Source organism: Phaeodactylum tricornutum, chromosome 19, assembly GCF_000150955.2.
Source record: "Phaeodactylum tricornutum CCAP 1055/1 chromosome 19, whole genome shotgun sequence".
NCBI classification, from domain to species: Eukaryota; Bacillariophyta; class Bacillariophyceae; order Surirellales; family Neidiaceae; genus Phaeodactylum; species Phaeodactylum tricornutum.
In genome coordinates, this window is record NC_011687.1 from 665,851 (window position 1) to 690,427 (window position 24,577).

General features: G+C 45.1%; 6 protein-coding genes across 6 annotated transcripts; 3 read left to right on the forward strand and 3 right to left on the reverse strand.

The window, feature by feature from the left end:
• Positions 1 to 888: 888 nt before the first annotated feature.
• Positions 889 to 2,070, forward strand: PHATRDRAFT_15301 (predicted protein; the record flags this gene model as incomplete). Its single annotated transcript, XM_002183370.1, has 1 exon — positions 889 to 2,070. A coding segment is annotated over one exon (1,182 nt), but the record flags the coding sequence as incomplete, so codon positions are not given.
• A 124-nt stretch (positions 2,071 to 2,194) lies between these two features.
• Positions 2,195 to 3,359, reverse strand: PHATRDRAFT_42255 (predicted protein; the record flags this gene model as incomplete). Its single annotated transcript, XM_002183492.1, has 2 exons — positions 2,195 to 2,829; positions 2,945 to 3,359. 2 exons carry the CDS (start codon positions 3,357 to 3,359, stop codon positions 2,195 to 2,197), a joined length of 1,050 nt encoding a protein of 349 aa, XP_002183528.1.
• A 621-nt stretch (positions 3,360 to 3,980) lies between these two features.
• Positions 3,981 to 4,871, forward strand: PHATRDRAFT_39504 (predicted protein; the record flags this gene model as incomplete). The annotated part of the gene is made up of 2 exons (XM_002183371.1): positions 3,981 to 4,091; positions 4,164 to 4,871. The coding sequence occupies 2 exons, from the start codon at positions 3,981 to 3,983 to the stop codon at positions 4,869 to 4,871; spliced, it is 819 nt and encodes a 272-aa protein (XP_002183407.1).
• Positions 4,872 to 4,886: 15 nt separating this feature from the next.
• On the reverse strand, positions 4,887 to 6,604 carry PHATRDRAFT_48915 (predicted protein; the record flags this gene model as incomplete). The annotated part of the gene is made up of 2 exons (XM_002183493.1): positions 4,887 to 5,450; positions 5,531 to 6,604. 2 exons carry the CDS (start codon positions 6,602 to 6,604, stop codon positions 4,974 to 4,976), a joined length of 1,551 nt encoding a protein of 516 aa, XP_002183529.1. The 3' UTR covers positions 4,887 to 4,973.
• A 7,198-nt stretch (positions 6,605 to 13,802) lies between these two features.
• On the reverse strand, positions 13,803 to 17,187 carry PHATRDRAFT_39506 (predicted protein; the record flags this gene model as incomplete). Its single annotated transcript, XM_002183494.1, is given in 2 exon segments — positions 13,803 to 13,848; positions 13,868 to 17,187. The coding sequence occupies 2 exon segments, from the start codon at positions 17,185 to 17,187 to the stop codon at positions 13,803 to 13,805; spliced, it is 3,366 nt and encodes a 1,121-aa protein (XP_002183530.1).
• Positions 17,188 to 18,556: 1,369 nt separating this feature from the next.
• PHATRDRAFT_39507 (predicted protein) lies at positions 18,557 to 20,560 on the forward strand (the record flags this gene model as incomplete). Its single annotated transcript, XM_002183372.1, has 2 exons — positions 18,557 to 19,863; positions 20,044 to 20,560. The coding sequence occupies 2 exons, from the start codon at positions 18,557 to 18,559 to the stop codon at positions 20,558 to 20,560; spliced, it is 1,824 nt and encodes a 607-aa protein (XP_002183408.1).
• Between the last annotated feature and the right edge of the window lie 4,017 nt (positions 20,561 to 24,577).

Here is a 24,577-nt window from a genome sequence, read left to right on the forward strand (position 1 = left end):
ATTCACTGTAAAGTACTCACAGTGAAAGTCGTATAGAATTCAGGGGAAGGTTAAGGTTACAGTAAGCGTCCACAGCTGAAGACGGCTGTGAAACGGGCTGTTATCGACAGAATTTTTCTTGGGATTTCATTTTACTGTGACTGATTCCGTCACTCTCGTAATAATTTTCCGTCATCAACAAAAACACACCCAAAAATTACATTTCCTGCAATCGATATGGGATTAGAACTCCAGCACGTCGTTTCGGACGAAAGTCACTTCGGTTCGTTCGAATGCACAATATGCATGCATCTCGTTGATTTGGACTCACTAGTGACTACCCAGTGTTCCCACGCCTTTTGCCGGCTCTGCCTTTCTCAGTGGCTGTCGCGGAACACGGCCAAACCATTTTCCGACCCTCCTAAGTGCCCAACTTGCAATTTAGATTTGTCCTTCTCGAGTGGAAAGGATCGATCTCGCCATCACGGTGGGAGCATGTCAATTTCAGGTACCACAGTTATGGTGCAACCACTACAGGACTCACAGCCTCTTGCTCATCGAATTTTAAGGCGAGTAAAAGTCACCTGTCCTCTGAAAAATGCTCCTTGCATGTGGCGAGGAGATTACGGAGACTTGAAGTCTCATCTCATGTCACCATCCGCCCATTCTTTTACCGAGAGTGCCGTCGGAAACGCTTGCGGTGCTTCTCCCATGGAAGATGGCACTACGATAGAGCACGACGGTTTCCAAAAACTCCTCTCACTGGCTAGCTCTTTCAAAGAAGAAGCGAACAATAGGTTTACCACCGGCCATTTTGGGGAGTCTCGGGATCTGTACAGCAAGGGGTTAGCAGTCTTGGAGCAAAATGCATTCACAGCCAGCGCTAATGCACAGCTCCGAGCCACGTTGCTGTGCAATCGTGCCGCCGCTCACAGCAAGCTCGGCTACTTTTCCGAGGCAATATTGGACTGCTCCGTGGCAACAAAGCTGGATCCTCAATACTCTAAAGCATACATTCGGCAATCAAAGGCTCTAGTACAGCTCGGCCGATTTTCTGAGGCGTGCAATGTATTGAACAAAGGGTTGCAATATCGGTCAACTCCAGATATGTTGAGAGAGCAAGAGACTTGCACCAATTTAAAGCTTCAGTATGAAATTGCTATGTTTCAATTGGAGAGCCAGAATTTTGCCTTAGCCAAGATTACATTCGGGAATCTGCTGCAGACGTCGTGGGCGAATGTGGTACTTTTGGGAGTTGCCCGGGCGGATTTGGGCCTAGGATTTGTGGATTCTGCGAGTCGATTCTCACTACAAGTCTTGAAGAAATCCCCCCAGTCAGCTGAGGCGTATGCATTACGTGGACACAGCTTTGTGTTAATGGGAGAATTCGAACCAGGTATAAAGATGTTGAGGGAATCAATGCGGCTGGACCCCGATTGTACAAGAAATCGCCTCGTTTGGAAAGAATGTAAAAAACTACAAAGTCTGTGGGATGACTCGTCGACCAAAACTTTCCATCGAAAGTTTGAATGTGCGGTCGAATTGATGACTGAAGCTATTGAAAGTTGTTCCCAATTGCCGCCGAAGGCCCCTCTGTTTGCTTTATTTCATGTAAAGCGAGCGAAGGGATATCTACGATTGAAGCTGTTCGACGAGGTGCTGAAGGACGTCGCTCTGGTAATCTACAATCGGGAAGACCACATTGATGCATGGTTGATTCGGTTCCAAGCTTTGCATGCACTCGAGCGACACGAGGAGGCCTTGTCAGATGCGACAGATTTGATGGGATCCTGGGGCCAAAACCATGGACAAATTCGATTGGCGTTTGACACGGCGGACTTTACAGTACGCAAAATGAAGCGACCTAACTTCTACAAGATGCTACAAATTTCGGAGATTGCATCAGAGCGCGAGATCAAGAGAGCCTATCGCCAAAAGGCTCTAGATTTACATCCTGATCGTCTCAGTGGGTCACAGTATACATCAGAACAGCGGAGGAACGCAGAATGTGAGTTCAAGCTGCTCGGAGAAGGCCTTGAAATACTTGCTGATGAGTTTAAGCGACAATTGTACGATGAAGGATATGATCTGACCGCAATAAAAGAACGTGTCGAGGCTGCGCAACGTGCTGCACATCGTCACCATCATCACTAGCAAGTCGATTTATTCGAGGAAGTATTAGATATGTAAAGAAGCTGGTCTAAAATTTATTCGATTAGCGAGCCTTGGTCGGGTCCGTGTACTTTGCGTAAATCGCTTCAATCTCTTTACTGACATCGTCGCTTAATCGGACGTCGTAGGCTTGGATATTTTCTTCCAGTTGGTCCATGGTTGTAGCACCAATAATGGAGCTCGCTACAAGTTCATTGTGGTAGCACCAGCCTAGAGCAAGTTGTGTCGGCGTCAAATCTGCCTTCTTTGCAAGATCACAATAGGCGTTCACGGCTTCCTCATTAGAAGAACCCAAATATCGTTCCATAAATCCAGGAAAGAGTGTCAAGCGAGCACCTTTTGGAACATTTTTGCGGTACTTTCCACTCAGCGTACCTGCTGCCAGAGGTGAATATGCTAAGAGTCCTACATTGTGATGGAAGCAGGCTTCACCAAGACCGGCCTCAAAGTCTTTGCGTACGACAAGCGAAAAACTGTTCTGAATCGATACAATTTTGGGATAGAGCTCGGGAAACTGCCTGGTGAGTGCAGCCATGGAACACACGCCATATGCAGATTCATTGGAAACGCCTACGTAACGAACTTTTCCCGTCGTCACAAGCTCCTGCAAGGCAGAAAGCTGCTCTTCAAAACTTGTTGGCTTGGGATTATCTTGGTACTGCGACGGTCTAAAATCCCCTGATCCAAACATCGAGCCGACATAACGATCTAAAAATAGCAATAAACACGATGAGATAATTCAGAATTCGAAGAAAAATACACGTACTCGAGAAATCCGTGACTAATTTCCTACCTGGCCAATGAAGCTGCAGAAGATCAATGTAGTCGGTTCCAAGTCGTTCCAAAGATGCATCTACCGAATCGAGAATCTGATCCCTGGTCAAAGCGGCCGGCGTTTCCGAATCTCGTCGGGGCAACCACTTGATGCGCTCGGATCTACCACATACTTTTGTGGCCAAAATTACGTCTTCGCGCTTCCGTGATTGCAAAAACATTTTTATCGCCTTGTCGGTGGCGCCTTGCGTTGTGGCTTTCGTTGGTACCGGGTACATTTCGGCAGTGTCCAAAAAATTAACACCGAATTCATCAAAAGCCCTTGTAAGCTGCTCCACACCTTCTTCTAGAGTATTTTGCTCACCGAAAGTCATAGTTCCCATGCAAACCTTAGAAACGACGAGATCCGAATCCCCAAGCTGAACGTAGTCCATGCCATTTTTCAATCCAGGAACGACCACATTTCCCGCCGAGAATTTTCTATACCGCGACGCTGTGCTGCTATAGGTCGATGAAAGCGCGAAGGAACGAGAGACTAGAGCCGAAAAGAAGACGGTTCTAGGGAAGGAAAGCTTCATCTTGACCTGTGAATTGAAACGTGGTGATATCACTATCAAGATGACGTGAAACTGAGTTTACAGTTAGTCCGAATGGAATAAAAGAGTCGACTATGGGCAGCTTACGGAATAGGTAGATAGGGTCTCAAACTATTCAGAGTCAGAAACCTCGCCAGTGAGCTAATTTTGCCCAGTTTTCAGTGTCAATTTCGTTCTCTGCGTCAGTTCTTAAGAACAGTAGACCCGGAGGTATCGAACTCTACTATTGACAGTGAGGTTCATCCTTGCGACCGTTCGAACAATTTTCAAATTGTAAATTAAAGGTGCCATTTTCCTGATGCATTCTGTGGTCGCATTCACAGTCAGTTGTTCATGCGGAACAATACTGTTAACAGTAATATAATCAATCATGCAATCAATCAAGCGCCTCTTTCTTTGTAGTGAAGCATTAGCCCCTGCTGTGCAATTTTCCGGAATCAGGCAAGAGCCGTATGCGAGATGTCTTTGTCCATGTGGCTCTCGATCAAGACGGCGATGCTTCTCGTTCTCCTCGTAGAATGGGTCCAAGCGTGGAACGCAGCCATGGACCCTTACGTTCCTCGAAAGCAAGTTTGTCGTCGACGAATTATAAATTCCTGTGCAAACCTCCTTCTATCTTCTTGTGCTCTATCTGATAAACAGTCTTGCCTGGCAGCTCAGGATTTCGGTGACACGAATCGACCCTATGCTCCGTTGGAAGCACTACTCCCAGCTGTGGAATTTCGTCTCTTATTGAACAAAGCTGTCGAGATTGCCAATGCTACTCCATTGGCAGAGTTCGCGAATAACTCACAGTCAATGGAAAATTCTAAAAGTGAATCTCGTTCTCATATTATTAACGAGCTTCGTAAAATTTTCGAAGAGCCAGGCAAAACGATCGGCAATCGCCGCCCCCTGCAGCTTGCAGTCAAAGATAAAGACAGTACCAGAACGTCGAGCTCGACGGGGTTGCGACAGCTAAAGTTGAGCGGTGGAGCTGTCCGCACAGCCTGTAACAGTTACACTTCAAATCTACGATTTGGCGAATCGTATGTACTGACGGCCAACAAATCTGACCGAAAAAGGATGATACGCGAAGATCGATTGCCAGGGATTAAGCAGGTTATTGTTGCGGATCTAGACCTGCGGGATTTATATCGCAACCTTGTACAGACAAAAATTGAAGATATCCAAGCCGAAGTATTCCAAGAGGATCCTGACTTTTTTGAAGTACGGTCTCTCCTAACTGAGGCTAACCAAGCTTTCAATAGATGGTTCGAGCTTGTGCGCGTTCAAGACATCCTCGAGGCTGAGCGCCTTCTGGCTCCACTTTTTTTGCAAACTCACGGTCAAATACCACACTCTAGCTAGTGTTGATGAAGTAATGTACTTCCATTGATTCTTAAATGAGTTCTATTGTTCGAATGTCCTTATCACAAAGAATGCGATCAGGTAATTTCCGTATTCCACCTACTAATAGGTGAATGAAAGAGAAATAATTGCAATACCCAGAGAGAGCAAAGAAGTCACCGTAAAGCCCCGGGACGACAAATCAATCTCGTACCGAACTGCGTTTTCACAGCTCCAGTTTTCGCTATTTTCGTAAGAAGCTAAGAGCTCAGACTTGCGGCCCGCAATCTGACCAGTGTAGAGACAATTGTCAGCATGGGGGAGCGCAATACTGCCAACTTCCTGAAGAGATTCAGGGAGAGCACTTTTATCAGTACCATAATCAGCCAGACCAACATTGCTCCAGTTTCCATTGTACGAAAATCCTCCTATAAAGTTTGGCAAATCGTCCGCATTACGACAGTAGATAAAAATTTGATCTCCGTTGATGCCAAGACTGAACAGGCCACTAGGATCCTCCTGCCATCGGTCTGAAAAAGGTGACCCCTTTCCGTATCCGAAACTTTGGCCTGCTTTGATGCCCTCTTCCGGAACATTGAACTAGAAAATATTTAGGCAAATTGTCAGAAGACATGGGAATAGAAACAACTGGAACCGCCGTGAGGTAGTTTGCTACTTACTGTGATGGTCCCCTCAATGCCCTGAAAGCCTGTTCCGGTCCAGGCGTCGTCGGTCACGTAAAGCTCGCCAATTGAGGCAGGAATATCCGCTAGAGGATAGAAAACTACTTGATCAGGGTCATCTGAGTTGAGGACAAAAACTGGGATGTCACCTGGCTTAAGGTCGGAGCATTCATTCGGATCGGCAGTCGGGGCATTTGTCGGGGTTGTGCATTGAGAGTACGTTCTCGTTCCATCCACAATAGTATCGGGCTGGCCAAAGTACTGTGTCACTAATTCTGGATAGTCAACGAAAGGATTACGGTTTCCTTGCCAGCGCTCACACGCCCTATTATTTCGAGCTTGTTCCTCGGGACTCACACGATCCTCCTCGTGCCACTTCAAAAGCATGGAGAGATAACCAAACTCACCATCCCTGAAAGGAGGACAATCCGTCAATCTGAGACCAAGTTGCTCTTCGTATCGCAGAGCGGTGTAGAAAAGACTCCGGGCGACGTCTCCTCTGAAACTGGCTGGAGGGGCAAATATTTTCGAGTCCTGCTCCGTATCATCTGCTGTCTCAGTCGTAGCGGGACGCGAACAAGCACCTTCATTCTCAACCGTGCCACAGATTCCAAAAAAAAGGCGATCTTTCTTGAGAAGTACCGAAGAATCCGCTGGCTTTTTTGAGTGCACGTCTGTTAATGCGGGAGATTCACGTGTTGCACCACGCTCGATAGGCCACAGGTCTTCTCGTGACCAACTATTTCGGTCTCCAGCAGGAAGCGAAGGAAAATTTATGTTGCGGTACAACAACCTTACGGTGTCGTTGCTGGTTCCGCGATCCAAATCGATTAGAGCCGTGAGTATATCGTCTCCTCCAGCAATTGTAGCAGTGTTCGGCAATATGTTCCTGTGGGTGTTTTGTATGAGAGATCGAACATTTTCTTGTCCCCAAGTGGTTGGGGCCGTGCCAAAATCTGCAAGGATAGACGCATAGTAGCTGTTTAGAGCACATCCTTCGAACGAGGTGGCGTTCTGTGCACCCGTCGTTAACACTAAGGAGAGACAAAGAAGAGCAGTGATCTTCATCATGAGGACAGTGAACGAACAATGGGCCACAATCAATTTGTGTTCGTTTTGGCAGGATTTGTGGTCGAATCGAGGTAGAGAGAGTCTTTTTTATTTGGACTTCTGAATAATGACCAGAAGTATGATGGGACCAAGTCTTACGAAAATTGGTCGTTTAAAATCTGTACCTCGATCGTGGGTCATCGACCATAAATAATACCCAACGGAATTGTTTTCTCAAGGCCTATGTCCGGTATTCACCCGCCATCTTCGCGATCAACTGTCGTAAAGACTTAATGTGAATCAAAACAAAGCCAATATTATTGAAAATGGGAAATTCCCTATTCGGGCGGCGCCTCTACTAGGCCGCAATTGGCACACCTAAGGGCAGGAAGATCCCAGAGAAGTAGGGGTATACCTAGCTGGATACAATTTATCCAAAAAATATTTTTAAGTAATTGCTCCGGGATCTTCAAGTTGGTTTGTCTTTTGCGTAGGTAACTGCTCCGGGATCTTCAAGTTGGTTTGTCTTTTTTGCGTAAGTAACTGCTCCGGGATCTTCAAGTTGGTTTGTCTCATGATTAAGTAATTGCTCTGGGATCTTCATCATGGTTTGTCTCTTGTCTAAGTAATTCTATTGGATTGGTGATAAATCACCTTTTCCACCTAACAGACTCATCCTACATCCATGTCAGACCAGTATTGACCAAATAGAGACTCCAAAGTGATGGACAAACGAATAAGATTGCGTCGGGCAGACAAGAGAAGATCCCTCGGACACACTGATATCAGGATCGGGCAGAAGATGGTAGGTGAATTCAGACAAGCGGATAAGCAAGCATACTCGACCAGTACACAGTGCGACAACATTAGTAATCCCTATCAGCAGACCGCCTTAAATTCGGTATTTTGGACCAAAACACCGCAAACACCACAAATAAGAATTCCGAAAACACCCCAAACACGACTGAAATAGATCAAACAAGACTAAGTTTTTGACTCAAATCTCGAACCGTAAGGGCAAGAAGATCCCAGAGAAGCAGGGGTATAGCTGGCTGTATAAAATTTATCCAAAAACTATTTTTAAGTAATTGCACCGGGATCTTCAACATGCCATGTCTTTTGCGTAAGTAATGGCACCGGGATCTTCAACTTGGTATGTCTTTTGCGTAGGTAAATGCACCGGGATCTTCAACATAGTTTGTCGTTTGTCTAAGTAATTGCTCGTTTGTCTCTCATTTAAATAATTCTCTAGGATTGTCTTTAAGTACATTTCTCCACTTAACAAATTCACCATAAATCCATATCAGACCAGTACTGACCACATAGAGTCATTCTCCCACTACCGCAATTAGAGCTACCGCTGCCATATATCCTAAGGGGAGGGAGAACCCTAAGGAAAATGATATCCGGGTGTTGTAAAAATATACATGAATGCATATTTTATCTTTACACTGGGATATCAGATTTTATATAAGTAATTGCACTGGGATATCAACAAATTGCACTGAGATATCAAATAGGGTTATAGTTACTGCACAGGGATACCTAACTTGCTGACGTCTGGCAAACAGCTTTCACAGTCAGTTCTTCTTCCGCAAATTGCGTTTGTGTTCTGTGTTGCTTACGTACAACCGTATTCTGACACTCATCGTCAGCCGAATTGGACGTGCCGTCGCTAAAGCTACGAGCAGATGAAATTTTCGTCAAACTTTGTCAATTTTTACAAAAGAAACACTCACGGTACCATGTGTGCATCTACAATGCAGCCCGCAAACAGCATCAACCGCGGATGTTTTTTTGCGGATAGGGTAGGCTAACACCAGAGAAGACTGGTGATCATGCAGTGTGGTGATTTGGAGTGTAATTCGGAGCGTTTTACGAAATCTGGTGCTTCATTCGCGACAGACCCGCCCGCTCTTGTGTTGCTCCCCGGAATGGGGAAGACAATGTCAAATTGTTCAACAAGAAACTCCAGGAGCAGATGCAAGCAGCGCACCAGGAGCAGCAGAATTTCGAAGAAGCGCTAAAGCAGGGATTAGCGGCCTTGTCGGACAATCAGGAAGGAGAACAAACAAAAGGAGCGACGGTCGAGCAAGATGCAAACAACGTCCCAAATCGAGCAATATGAAACAGTTGCGCTGGCCCTATTGACAGCCTGGGCTCTACAGGAATAACATCAAGTAGTCTTCTTTAAAATTAGACTTTGGTACATTTTCTCAATTTGCTTGTACTATCTGTAGATGTTCTAAACACATGTTGGTTGCATTTTGTTTGATGTCTATTTTATCTTCAATTTCTATTGTGGATTCTATTTGGCATTACTTGGTCAACCCCCCACACTACCTGCATCTGCAACTTTCTTGGTCACTCCCATCATGGGTAGAGAGAGGGAAAGTGTTGTTTGCGACGGATAGTAGAACTCACGGGCTACTGCAGCCAAGCAAGGTTTCCTGCTGTCACAGAGTGATCCGATACAACTGCTACTTTGCCGACACCGACTTTGGTCAACCCTTCGCAATTGGAAGAATATCTATTAATAGTGTCCGTATTCTTGATTTGTAGGATACAGCTTTGGTATCATTGCCTTCCGTTTCCTACGTTGCGATTGCAGCACGGCTTTTTCCATCGTCAAAAATCCCTTTGTTTGCTCCAAACGGCACGCTTACATTGTGCCTTTTAACAGCACATGTGGGAAGTTGCAGCCAACAAAAGGTTAACTTTGTCCCAGGTCAACAAATCTAGTTTCACCATTGTTGTTGTCAAAGTTGTCGTTGTTGGCGCTGTTGCCGTCGCTGCTTTTCTCGTCGTCATCGCTGCTGTTCTTGTTGTCACCACAGACAGCACCAACTCAACCAATCCCAACCAATGTCAAAACAAACACAGCCAATTGCTTCCCAGCCGGACAACTTTGATCAAGGTTCCCGCAGTTAATATTTTTAGGACGTGGGTTTGGTCATACCATGATCTTCTGTTCTGACCACCGCGACTGCATTCCATGAAAAAAAGCTTGCGGGCAAAAAAGGCTTGTTTGCGTCGTGAATTTTTCTGAAGGTGTCAACTCCAATTTCCCATCCATTTTACACAGCATATGTGTATTTTCGGTTTCTGTTGAAATTTTCTTGCTTATTCACGTCCAATGGGGTTCAAATTTACATTTAATAATAAAGTACAGCAAAAAGATCTATGTACAATTGATTGGGATTGTGATTTATGAACATTTAAAATAGTGCATAACTTTGGCTCTAATTTGTTTTTTTCTGGGGCATATAAGCAACGCAATATGATCTATTTACACTTAGTCAAGATGAATGTACACTGGTAGGAAGAAACTGTCTGGACCATATGCATCAACTTGGATTCCAAATCATTTTTCTGAAGCATATAAGTAATGCAATATAAGTGGATTCATTTTGGTGACCCAGTTGGGGATTTATCCATGCAAAAAAGCCTGGACACAGAAGAATAGATTTTGACAGTACTTCTGGCAGGTCCTTTTTTCTCCTACTGTTAGATTCAAGTCACCTTCAACATACAGCAACAGATGATTTTGCAATTCCTCACTAACAATTTCCAAAAAACTCCCACAGGCAATTTTTCCCAGAGAACAGCACAATCTACACAATGAGTGATGCACAATCAAACAAACCACCAAATGTGCCCTTCCTTGTTAATAATCCCTATGCAGCCACAGGAAAAAAGAGAAAGGAAAGGGAAAAGTTGACACAATCACTACCCCTCTCACATTCAGTACCCAACACTGTTGATGCAGCAAGCAGTATTATTTTTGGTAGGGGTAAGGCCCAAACAACCACACCAACAGCAGATATACAACCACCCTTCTTGAGCCCCCCAAGTTCTCCCAAAGAAACATTAACAGAATCTCCATCTGATGAAGTTACAGTAAATGAAGGAATAGATGATCAGTTATTCCAATCTACACCTTTTGGTTTATACTGCCTCAAATGTAAGACAAAAATTGCAGTAGAACACAGAGGCAACTTTTTCAGGCACATAGGAAAATACCATGCTGGCTATAATGGTCTAACTTTCAAGGAACTCAAGCTGAGAGTAGAGAGGATGAAGACATTACCTCCAAATCAATTTTATTGCTCAGATGTGCCTAAGGAAATGAATACATGTGGAATCTGCTGTGAAATCTTTTCCCAACCTGGTAGTATCAAGAGACACATTAGCAATGCAATCCAAAAAGGTGGGTCTTGTGCTCAGGCCAAAGTGGTCAAAAAGCTATGTGTCAAGACAATATGCAACAGGGTGGTTGAATATTTGCCTCAAGAAAAGGTAGTCATACAGGCATCTGTACTTCTTGTTACGGAGTACTACCAAAGCACAACCGTAGGACAGATCGCTGTTAGGACAGTGAGTGGTAAACGAAGGTGGGCGTTGAGACGAACGACCTGCGATACACCTAAGAGACTTAGGGACTGTAAAACTCAACTCGTTGACGACGCTCCCCACGGGTTAGACAGCGGATACGAGGACCTATGCGTGGGATGCAATTTGGATCAATGAACTTATAAAACAATGAGTGGGTGATTACCTTCTACAAACTAGTCAATCTGTTGTTCAGTCCAGTGAACAATCCCACAAAATGCCATCGAATCTTTGATCTTCCACAGCTGCCATAATCTCAACAGGCAACCTTTCTTTCACATGTATATATACTTTCGGAACTATAAGTTCCTTGCACGAAACCTATGGTGAGTATAGGATCTTGTTCAATCCCACCATGTGGTTCGTGATACCTCTTTTGTCCCCGCAATCGTATCTCCTATGTTTCGATCGTATTGCACTGTACCTTGGTCTTGTAAACTGACAAGTAAGGACTAAATACATGCGCCTCCGGAAACATAGCAATCGTACAAATGCACCCTTTATTGTGAGTCCACGTGGCCACGAAATAAGGCTGACAATATTACTGTGCGCGCCTCCTTAACTCCATGTGCATAGTTTTGATTCACACTTGCGACATCCATGTTAGGCGAATCATGTCCATGAGACATGTCGCAAGGAGGCATACCGTAACACTCCCCATCAGCCTGCTTGGTGGTCTTGAAAGTCTTCACCTCACAATTTGATGTATCACCTTGCCAGAACAAGAGTGGCTTAAGGACTGGCCATGCCTGTTGAAAACCCCAGTGCTTACTGAGCACATCTGCCACGTTTTCGGCTCCCAAGATTTTCTGGAAATCAACAACTCCTGCTGCAATTGCCTCACGAACGCGATGATAAGACAATGCATTATGACGCTTGTTTATGGGCAACTGAGGTTCTGTTGAGCTAGTAATCACTGACTGGTTGTCACCAAACAAGATTGTCTTTCCTGTCACTGGTACTCCAAGGTAACGGAGGGTAGTACGGATGTCCAAGATTTGCTCAACTGCAATCCGAGCTGCAACAAACTCAGACCCATAGGTGGCAGTCTCAACAGTAGCCTGACGCTTTGAGAACCATTCAAAGGGAGTCTTGTTGATAAGATGGAGGACTCCTGTCACAGAACGACCTGTTACCATGTCGTGGTATAGGTTTGCATCAACGTAGCTTGTTAGAGTGACATGCTTTCCAAGTGCCGTTGGTGCATCATGAGGAAGAAGTTCTTTGACATCCCCGTATACAGAAGTTGCCCAGTTATGACGCTTGTCCGGTAGTTCTGAGTAGTCGGGCTCATCAGTACGAACCCGAATAGCACCATTCTTCATCTTTTTGACGTAACCGTACATCCGCTTGAGCCGATCAAGATGTCCTTCACGGGGTGCCACTCGAAATCTTGACATACTCATAACAGCAGTGGCTATATCAAATCGACCTAGTGTGATGAGCCATTGCAAGCTCCCAATGAGTGACTGGTACTGCTTTATCCCGTCTTCACTGAGTTCCGATGTAGCATCTAGTTCCGGATGGTCTCCTTTCTCTAGTGGGGACACATACATCTTGGGCTGTTCACCATACATCCTCTCATACTGCTCCATCATACGTGCAATATATTTCTTTGGGTGGTATGAAAGAGTGCCGTCCTTGTCTCGCTCAAAAGTACATCCCAAGTGGTATTCAAGAGGACCAACACTTTTGAGCTTGTACTTGTGTCGCTCCTTGAGTTGATCAATGATATCTCCAGGACTGTGGGCTGCAACGGCGATGTCGTCAACCCAGACCGCAATGTACTCGTATACTCTACCATTGGCTCGTATCCAGACATCCGAGTCGGCCTTACTTGCTGTGAACCCAAGGTCCCGAAGAGTGTCCGCAAATCTCTCATGCCATCGGAGTCCACTGCTCCTGAGACCATACAGTGCCTTGTTGATAACAAGAATGTGTCCTTCTAGCTCGGCAAATTCCGGACCAGCTACAACAAAGACCTTTTCTTTGGTCTTGGCTTCCAGGTATGCATTCCCTATGTCTGCTCCCCATAGCTTTAGACTGTTGAGTTCAGCTAGGAATACAACAATACGCAAGCTTCGTAGCGAGACAACTCCAGAATACACACTTTCAAGAGGTACAGGAGTAAGATGTCCGCCAGCTACCATCCTGGCCTTGTGCCTTCCATCGTGCTTGACATCATATACTGTATGGATTCGGATCTTCTTGAACCCTTCTGGTGCATTTGACACATGTTTACCGTGTATAACAGCTTTACCTCTGTCAATGAAGGTGTTATACTCATGGAGCTGAGTCCTTTCAATGTTTTCAGCCTCCTGCCATTTGCTATTTCTATTCAACTTATCAATAGCTACCGCCTCCTTGTGGTCACGAGGGATCTGGTACCCAAACTTGAAGACAGGTGAATGCCTAGTAGAATGGAGTCGAGCTTGGTTAACTAGCCGTTGAAACTTCTTTTCCCTAGTTGCAAGCCGTTTAAACTGTTTCCATCCTGGAGTATCTAGTAGACCTTGGCGTTTAGCATAGGCAGCACAAGTAACAGGGTCGTCGGCCCGTATGACATCAAGGGGTTCATAGGTAGACTCCCCAGTTTCCCAGTTAACAAGAACGTTGTATTTAGAGCCTTTGTAATTCTCATCGTTTGTAGATAGGGGGCCTTGGTGCGCGACGATGTCCTTAAAACGCCATTGTCGATCAGTATCATGCAATTCCTTGTCTAGATCAGTTTCAAGTTTATCTAGAATTTCGTTGTAGGCAAGAATTTCATCATACTCGCCATCATTGATTTCGACTAAAAAACGCACATCAGAGGGCTTGTCGGGATCTAAGATTTTCCTTGTGATACGTGCACGAAAACGCTCCCCATCATCCTGAGTATCGGTTAGGAACGTGCGTCCAATAAGGTCCTCAGGGGTGAAACCGGGTAGATCCTTTAAGGCATAGGAATTTTTGTTTTCAGTTCTACGCGACTTGACAAAGTTGATAGGCTTAGAATTACTCTCCCCATCCTGTGGCGTAAGGCGTAGGTTGGTTTCTCCGGATTTCAATGCGGAACGCACACTAGAGCGGTATAAGATCTTGTTGGTGTCGTCTGTGAGGATTTTGTAAGTGAGAGCATCCCCAACAGATTCAGCAATGCCAACAAAGCGACCGCTCTTTTCGGTACCATCGGAAGGGAAAGATGGATCTTCGATCCGGTAGTACACCGGTTCCCAAAAATGAAACTGGAGAAGTACGCTGATATCAGGGGTGCTACCAAGAAGAGTCTCGAGCGGTGTACGATCATGCAAAGATTCATGGGACAAATGGTTGAAGACATAGCAGATGTAGGCAATGCACAAGAGCCAAGTGGAATCAGGAGCACCGGTTTTGTTAAGAACGTTATTGGTATTAGCTTCAATAGTAGCAATACGGCGTTCGGCAAAATTTTGATGTTGATGATGAGGTTCACTTTGCCATTGGTCAATGTTGTAGGCTCGTGTAATATCAGCAACCTTCTTACTGATTTCGACTTGGGCTCGATCACTCAGAAGTTTATCCATAGCTCCACGATGGCGAATATTGTCCTCAAGGGCATTGACAAACTCCTTGTCTGTTTTCATGGGATAAATATCGGTGACTAAGGAACGTCTCCCCACAAACAGTTGTGCAAACTTGGCTCCGTTGTCAACAGCAGGTGTGTCTGACCAGATAGTATCCGTTGCAACAGCCTCGTTGCGCCGATGCACATTTAGAGCCGGGAATCGCGATTTGAAGTGCTTTCGTAGCGGCGCATTGTAGACTTCGCGAGCGTACTGTGTCGTAGCCATGATGGTTTTTCGGACAGTGTCACCGGATACCCATCCCAAGCAGGGACGTAATGCTTCATAATCCCGTTCATTGCGTTTGACATTGTGCTTATGGCACTGGATGATGCAATCAATAGCGTCCTCGCGATCGAGATCGTAGTACGCAATATGGCGGTGGAGGTATTGACCTGTGTTGTCAAATCGTGGTTCAACATAGGCATTGCCCGGAAGATCTTGCATTGCATCGTACCAGTCGTTCACCATGTCAACTTCATTGTCTAGAATAGAAGGGTCCCAGTCAATATCGGAAGTCAACACAACATGCGGAAGAGATTCGAACTCGCTATCGGTAGGCTGCCGCATATCCATATATGGGAGGCCTTGTCGAATATGAAGAGGAATGATATAATCATCCAAGGTAACAATCCGCTGTTGTCCTCCAACATTGCGGGACCGGTCTTCGACTGTGTTTCGGTAATGCTCAAGTTGGGCACTGGAGTGGATGGTCTTTCCCTTGCCAAGATAGGCGTATTGGTGCATAATCACAATGATAGGGCCTTTGTGAGACTCAACAAACCCAGCGGCAGTGACAATATCCAAATCTGACAGGGTATGCTCGTTGATACCCGTTATACTAGCAGACCGTCCTGTCTTGTTCACAACTTTGACATCACAGCCAGCAAGTCCACCGTTGGCACCTCGATCGACTAGAGCAGCAGTTTTGTTCTCAACGGAATGACGAGAGACTTGATATTCCAGAACGTTGAGTTGAACAGACTGTTGTCGATTGTCCGATGACTGGGTACAATTGATTGGTGTACGGCGGGATGCAGCAAGAACTTTTCGGATATCGCCGTCTCCCATGTGACTCACACGGTCAGTCAAGTGTGCAAGGAGCTCCGTCGTTTGATCACAGTCATGGAATGCTTCAGCTTGCTGGTTGTCTGGTTCGCTACGGTTGAACTCGCCATTATCGTTCGATATCTTGGCGTGGGTATTCGCTTCCAACGCACGTTGCGAGACATCGCCGGATCGAGTAGGGCCTTTGTCGGGTGCGGACAGGCCTTGGAGAATGGCTTTGGCATCATCTGAAAGCTGATTCCACATCTCGCGAGGGATATACGGACGCTCTCGATTGGTTGCCGGATCGCGATTACGGTGGCCAGATGGACTGACTTTGCGGTTGTGAGCATTGGCCTCATAGATCACTGCAGGAGAGAGATCGATATCATAGTCAATTCCATTGTCTTCGGTGAAGTCAGGTTGATCATACGAGAGGTCGGTCAGAAAGGCGCTACGCTTGCTCTTGACATTACGAGAATTGGAAAGGTTGTTCCCTTTATCGTATAGAGAAGCAGATGCAAGCAATAGACTCAGGTAACCTTCGTAGTTGAGGGGAGTGCCTCCTTTAGCTAAGTCTAAAGTAGCGGTGATCTTGACCTGACGGAGTTCAGGGATGTCGTGTACAGCGTTTTCAAGCAAACTGAGGCAAAGCTGTTTAGGCAACTGCTCTGCCATAGGGACCATATCATTGTAGATACGAAGATGGTTCTTCCAGTGAAGGATGAACCCTTCCGCCGTTCCTGTCCAGGATGTGCCATATTTTGCCGTAGTGAGGTAGGCCAAAGTGTTGGAGGACCCAATCTTGGCACTGGCAGACTCTGTGTAGTGCTTGACAACCTTACGGAAAACTTCTTGGGCATTGAAGTCAAAACTATGTTCGCGAACAAGGTTTTTCCCCATATCTGTCTGAAGTGTATGTTCCAAAGCAGAGTACACAAATTTCTTCTGTTCCTCAAAGAGAGACTTCTCTGAGGGGTCCGTTGGTGCATAGGATGGGTCAAGTACCTTTTCGACGTTATGGGATACCGCGGTGACCACGAAAGACCGGTAGAAATTGTCCCAGTATCGGTCATCCTTAAGGATAGGATAGTGTGTCTTGTCACGCTTGACTCCTCGCTTGAATTCGTCGACTGCCGATCGAGCTTTCGTGGACGTACTTAACTGGTTGTTCAGAGAAGGACTGATAGTGGCCGGAACATTAGAGACTTGTCCGAGTGCCGAGCGTCGATATAAAATGAAATCTCCACTAGTCAATGCAACAAGCTCCGAATTTTCCAAAGGACTTCCCTTTTGCCGTTCAAGTGATGCCTGCCAACGCAGGAAATGTCGAAGGATCTGTCGGTGCGCCATGAGCAATGGGGTCCACTGAGGGTCTTCATTGGTGTCAGGACTCGCTGGAGGCACATATCCAAGGGCATCTAGTTCGTTCTCAAAAATACTGAGGAGATCATCAACAGAATTATACCCTTGTTGTTCGAAACTAAGTCGGATTGGGTGCCCTTGAGGAAGTGAAAATACATTATCCAAAAAATGCGAGTAAGCAGCTCCGCTAGTCATTTGCCTGGTGGCCGGTACCATGGTGGGCTGGATAGCCGAATTAATAAAAGGTTTCTTGGGGTTCTCAAAAGAAAATATCTAATTATGGGTTCGGGTCCTTCGCTGTTTTGTTATAGCGGACTTCGTTAAATGACCCTACACCAGTGAACGAAGCTAGCACTGGTACACTCACTTCTACCTCCGTAGGCAGTGTCCTCGGGGACTGACGAGGGTTTGATTAGCCCCCCCGTACTACTTTACGCCGGGTAGTAAGTCCGTCCCAACCGGAATCAGGGTTCAAGTCCTTGAGCCTATTGGTATTTCTACCTCACTCAACCAGAATAACCCGTAGTCACGAAACAACTTGTCGACAAACCCTGAAGACTCCAAGGGGTTCTCGACACCAGTGATTCCGAGGAAGTAGGGAGGCCACGAAAACTTATTGACAAACCCTGAAGCAGTATTAGTGGGTTCTCAATACCAGTTACCGTGAGGAAGTAGGGTAGCAGCTTCCAACCAATGCGTTACACAAGCCGATAAATACCCCACTTAAGGTGGCACCTCTGATACTTGATGTAACAAACAAAAGATGTCAGCAGTTAGTGACCAAACAATGTACGCCGAGTACGAAGTTCGGAAACCGTCTTGAGCGAAGACCTCAAGATGTGTTTACCACAAACAACTGTGCAATGGGCAGCAGTGGTTTGACGTGCTGTCAAGACTGTTAATCTGTTACGGAGTACTACCAAAGCACAACCGTAGGACAGATCGCTGTTAGGACAGTGAGTGGTAAACGAAGGTGGGCGTTGAGACGAACGACCTGCGATACACCTAAGAGACTTAGGGACTGTAAAACTCAACTCGTTGACGACGCTCCCCACGGGTTAGACAGCGGATACGAGGACCTATGCGTGGGATGCAATTTGGATCAATGAACTTATAAAACAATGAGTGGGTGATTACCTTCTACAAACTAGTCAATCTGTTGTTCAGTCCAGTGAACAATCCCACAAAATGCCATCGAATCTTTGATCTTCCACAGCTGCCATAATCTCAACAGGCAACCTTTCTTTCACATGTATATATACTTTCGGAACTATAAGTTCCTTGCACGAAACCTATGGTGAGTATAGGATCTTGTTCAATCCCACCATGTGGTTCGTGATACCTCTTTTGTCCCCGCAATCGTATCTCCTATGTTTCGATCGTATTGCACTGTACCTTGGTCTTGTAAACTGACAAGTAAGGACTAAATACATGCGCCTCCGGAAACATAGCAATCGTACAAATGCACCCTTTATTGTGAGTCCACGTGGCCACGAAATAAGGCTGACAATATTACTGTGCGCGCCTCCTTAACTCCATGTGCATAGTTTTGATTCACACTTGCGACATCCATGTTAGGCGAATCATGTCCATGAGACATGTCGCAAGGAGGCATACCGTAACACTTCTTTCCTACAGTGATATGACCTTGATCATCAAGCCATTTGTAAGAAGTGATGAGAATGCTGAGAAATATGTTCCCATTTTCTCACAAATGATCAGAAGCACTGGAAACCAATTTGAAAGCAAAATCAGACAGCTCATTCTTCAGTACAGTGACCAGGAGGCTACTGAACTACAAATGGCCAAGTTGGCTGAGACTGCAGATGATTGGCTGACTCAATATGCTAGGATTGAAGTTGCTGAAGTGCCTGCCAACCTCAGAGCTAGCTTGATGCTTTATGAGGGAGTGGAGATCAATCAGGTTGCTCAGAATACCACTTTTTCTATGAGAGAAAATATCAATGTGTTGAGCAAGGAACTGCAGAAGCTGCTGCACTTCCTTTGGAAACAAGATGCTGCTGATACTGTCTTGTTTGCAAGGAGGAAAACACAAATCTCTGACCATCTTAAGCTCAATGATTCTTCTACTCAAATCATCCAAATGGGTCTGATTGGTAAGCTTTTGGTTGATGTTTTGCTTGAGAATCCATGCAGCACAAGTCAATATCCATTGGGCTGTTCCTATGCTGCATCTAGATGCTTCTTCATTTCCAAGGGCAAACTTGTGTTAAGATCAGCTGATGAGTCTGCTTCCCAAGTTGCCACCATAATGCACTTGTTCAGATTGGCCTACTGTTCTGTTGTGGGGACTATGAGCAATCCTCTTGGATACATGGAAGGAGGAAAAGTCCTGGTGAAAACTGTTATGGAGAGGCCCATGATGAACACCTTTGGACCTATGATCAGACAGCTCAGAGAGATTCAGATGCAGAAACCCAAGATTATTGACAGGCATTTCTCCAGGAATGGAGAGATAGTGGTTCAAGGTCTCATCTTCAAGCCAGAAGTTTGGAAGACTCTCATTCCAAGGGTTGTTGGTGCTGCCAGACTTGTTCTAAGTCAGATCTTTGATGGAAAGGATTGGGAAGTCTTTTTGACCACAACTCTGCCTTTGCTCAATGTCAGAATATCAGGTGGAGCTGATGATGGTGTGCACTTTCAAGTTCAACAAGCCAGTGGAGATGTGTCCAGTGATTCTTTGGAGCTGTCTCCTCAGCTCAATGAAATGGACCAAGATCATCTGTCATCAATTGTTGAGTTCTGTTTACATGGTCTGGGTCTTGGCAGTATGAGACATTCAGAAACTTTAGGCCTCCAAGATTTTCAAGTTCTCTGGGGGAATGGTGCTTTGTACTTCTATGCCAAATCTACAAAGAAGTGGAAGGCCCAGTCAAAACTCAGTACTGAGCTGACTCAGCATTAGCTTCCAAAGTCAATTTCAAGGATTGTACTGCTCTTCAGACTTGTCATTTCATTGACAGGGGGGGATTTGGCATGCTTTGTCCCAGTAAGAAGTGATAGGAAGTACCACATGAAAGACTTTGTGCAGTCTTTATTTTGTCTTCCCAGAGTGCCTGATGATCTTCAAGTCAGGCATTTCTTTGCAAGTCTGTCCAACTATTTGTTCCCTGTGCAAGATGATGGGAAGGCCACCACTTCTGACATGGTTGCCATGCAGAGTCATCATGCTCCTTCCACTCATGCCAGTACCTACTTTACTCATAGGAAGACCCATCTTGAGGACTACTATGATGCCTACCACTTTCACCTTGGAGACAAGGATACTCAGTGGACCTATGATATTCCCCTGGATGTTCTGCCTGAGCAAACCATTGTTGCTGCTCTCAAAATCCTGTATGGTGGTGAAGCAAATTGGCTGTCTGAGACTCAGAGAAGTATGGTTCTGACATGGTCCACATTATCCAAGAATGTGGTAGCCAATCTACCTTGTGGTGGAGGGAAGTCTGCTGTGTGGGAGGTGACAGCCTACACCAGGCACAGAGTTGGTTTGACAAGGAAGTGCACTGTTGTGGTGGTTCCCTACAAGTTTCTAGCCTACAATCACTACCATTCTGCAGAAGCCTAAGGGCAGGAAGATCCCAGAGAAGCAGGGGTATACCTAGCTGTATACAATTTATCCAGAAACTATTTCTAAGTAATTGCTCGGGGTTCTTCAAGTTGGTTTGTCTTTTGCGTAGGTAACTGCTCCGGGATCTTCAAGTTGGTTTGTCTTTTGCGTAGGTGACTGCTCCGGGATCTTCAAGTTGGTTTGTCTTTTGAGTAGGTAACTGCTCCGGGATCTTCAACATAGTTTGTCTTTTCAATAAGTAATTCTCTTGGATCATCAATAAGTTTACCTTTCCACCTAACAAACTCATCCTAAATCCCTGTCAGACCAGCACTGACCATACAGAGACGTTCTCCCACCGCAATGCGGTTTTGCTGCAAAGCTGTCACCACTATCCAGCACCAACGCCGCCCAGCACGGCTTTGCAAGCATTCCCCGCGAGTACCGTAAAAGCACGAGGATCTGCAGTAGGAACGCTTGGGATCAAAAGAGTCCACCGGTCCCAATCTACACAACTTCTAGAGGAAAACGTAGCCTACAGGAATTGTCGTAGCCGCACAGTAGTGGAACTGTTTTCTTGGGTTGCGTGCCTGTTTGCAAAGCCCAAATTAAAATCGTCGATTTCACTGGATTCATTCCTCTGTCCCCTTCCCCAGGGAAGACCCTCTATAGTTGCTCCACCGCCAACTTCAGGAACTTAAAGGTATTGTCCGGGACAAGGACAACTTACTCCGCGCCTATTATCAACTTGCTCAATACGACCCAAGCCTAAGGAAAATGATATCCGGGTGTTGTAAAAATATTCGTGAATATATATTTTATCTTTACACTGGGATATCACATTTTATATAAGTAATTGCACTGGGATATCAACAAATTGCACTGGGATATCAAATAGGGTTATAGTTACTGCACAGTGATACCTAACTTGCTGACGTCTGGCAAACAGCTTTCACAGTCAGTTCTTCTTCCGCAAATTGCGTTTGTGTTTTGTGTTGCTTACGTATAACTAGAAAAACCCTACGACAAGCATATCGGGGTTCATTATCCCTTTATCTTGGGTTTATGCTTATAAGTCTTTGTTTTACGTCTTTTTATCGTATCTACAATCCTTTGGTCCCACAGACACGTTTTAGCCCGTTATCGTTGCAGTTTTCTAGTTTATCAGACCCATCGTTCTACGCTGAGGTAACGGGATCAAAGGTAGGGTGATTCGTTGTGATTTGAGTGTTTGAGTGATTGCCAAGTCCGATAGTGCCTGGGGAGGTAAAGCTAAAATACCTGGCTCTTCATGTCGTTGTCGAGTCGCCGAAGCCTGCAGAGGCCTGGAATATACTGCCAGTTTCTCGTTATGATCCATGTGGTAGACATGTTGATCGGTAACTGGGTTTCGTATCCGTCTAACGGTCTGAAACGAGGCAAAATCTCCATGGTGGGACGCTTCCATGGATCTCTTCATCTACCAAAGAAGGTGCATTGCACAAGAATTTATTGTTTGCTAAAAGCTCGGATCCAAGCTTTATCCATGTGTGGATGATAAGTAGTTTGTTTGCATGGAACATTTACTTATACAGCAACAATTATCGGACTTGTACCAAACGGTAATCGTGGATCCTCCACTCTGATAGATATCAGCCAAATATCTCGTATTATGGGTTGCGACATGAAAATGGTGTTCGTCGCGTTTTATTGAAATGGTTCTCAAACGGTATTCAATATCGATATCACTTACATGGTATTTATGTGGTGTTCACATGTGATGTTATCAGTGATCAATAATTCTCGTGTTCACGTGGTGCAGAAAGAACACTGAATGTTGTCAAACCAGCTTACGAAGTTTCATGAAATTTAAGACAGGTGAAGAAGACGAAAGTTGACCATGGCAGCTGCTTTAGCTCAAGTTCGAAATGCTTTACAAGCAATTGGCATTGTTGATGTCGAACAACGCGATGCTATCACGGATTCGATTACGTCTATGGATGTTTTCGAGATCGCAACGGATGATTTCATCAAGGACATGTGTAAGAACATCCGTTGTCCCGGGGGTACGCTTCCAAATCCTAACGCAGAACAACCTGGAGCCCCGGCAATGATTCCTCGCAATGGTGTAGCAATTTCACCCACTGCGGAGGAGCGTCTTGTGTTGTTGGCATACTATGTTCGTCACCTCAAGCGCACTTCTCGGCCTTATCCGGCTCAGTTCAATGCGGCGCGTATTTTCTCGATGATCGAGATCAAGAAGCGTGAGAAGGAAGACAAAGAGTTAGCGAAAGACCTTGTTGCTCCTGGACAAATTGAAGACCTGAAGAAGATCCGTGATGCCTTTGAAAATATTGCGGAATATTTACTTCAAATTCGAGGAACAACGGGAGTTCCATTGGCTTATGTCATTCGTGAAGACAAAGAAGTTCCTGAAGGTCCGGATAACGACTATCAAGATGCGTTTGAAGAAATGATAGCGCAATGTCCGCATGAAGAAGAGTCCTATGCAGCAGATAATGCTCAAGTGTAGTCTATTATTCGCGTTAGTACTCATGGTGGGCCTACTTGGAGCTGGGTGTCGGCTTATGCTCGAGCTCGTAATGGTTGTGCGGCTTGGTTTGCACTTCGCTCACATTATTTGGGACCAACTAATCAGTCAAAGATTATGACGCGTGCTGAAGGTGATCTTGAGTCAAAGTTCTACAACGGAGAGCGTCGTAACTTTACTTTCGAACGTTTGCTGAGATTCATCAGCAAGCTCATACAGATCTGGAAGAGTTTGGAGAGCCATTGACAGAGGCTGCAAAAGTTCGGAAATTTTTGAAACGGATATAGGCATCGTTTCTCAATTCTGCAATTGCCACTGTTTGTGCTAACCCATCTTTGAAAAATTATTTTGAAGCCACAGTGAATTTCCTCAGTGAGTTTATTGAAGAACAGAATCAAGCTCAGCTTCGGAATATTTCGTCAGGTCGATCTGGTTGCGGTTGAGGACAAGGTAGAGGATCAGGTCGTGGTAATAAAGGTCGCGGTGGACGCGGTGATAAAGGTGTTTTCAACAAAGGTTCTACCAAGGGCATGGTGCATAAGTATTATACCTTTGATGAATACAAGAGTATGAATGCTGAACAGAAGCGTCACTTACATACGTTACATCATGAAGCTGGTGCTAAACGCAATGCTTCTACTGTTGATTCTAAAGAAAAGGAGGATGACAAGAAATTGAAGACAAATCGTGATGAAACAAGCTTGCTTACTTCGAAGTCGTTGGCAGGTCGAAATATGTCGCAGAGAAGTTCGAATATGTCGGTGGTATCAACACGTTCTATCTCTATACAGTCACTGGAGAGTACATTTATATCACACACGGAGTTAGACACTCATGCGGATACTTGTTGCGTTGGAAAGAACGCTTATATATTTCACGAAACCTCTCGAACGGTTGATGTTTCTGCATCAACATTGGGACAAGCCCGGTCTGTACCAATTGTCTCTGCTGCTCTTGCATATGATCATCCTTACACATATGAAACTTTTATTTTAATTATTCATCAGGCCTTGCACTTTCCTACCATGGAACATAATTTGTTAAATCCAAATCAGCTCCGGTTAAACGATGTGCAGGTCTATGATTGTCCAAGATTTTTACTTGAAAACCCCACGGATTTGTCACATTCGACTTATTTTCCGAACAAGAATCTTAAATTGCATCTGCAATTAGATGGTGTGATTTTGTATTTGCCAGTGCGAAAGCCATCTCCGGAGGAGTTTCAAAATTTTCACAAGTTGACTCTTACGTATGACAATCCGATTTGGGATCCTTATTTGACCGATTTTACTCGTCAGGAGGAGAAGTATACTGATAGCAAAGGTATTTTGGTAACGAGACAATCCGGTCATGCAAACATTCAAATGATTTCGTCACACGAAAGTACAGTATCAGTTGTGTTGTCTAGTATTTCGGTGTCACTCGATGAACAGCATTTTGTTGAAGCACTTGAGAAGACATGTCTGGTGAGTGTTGCTCAGTTGTCGAATTACAGGTACAGAGTT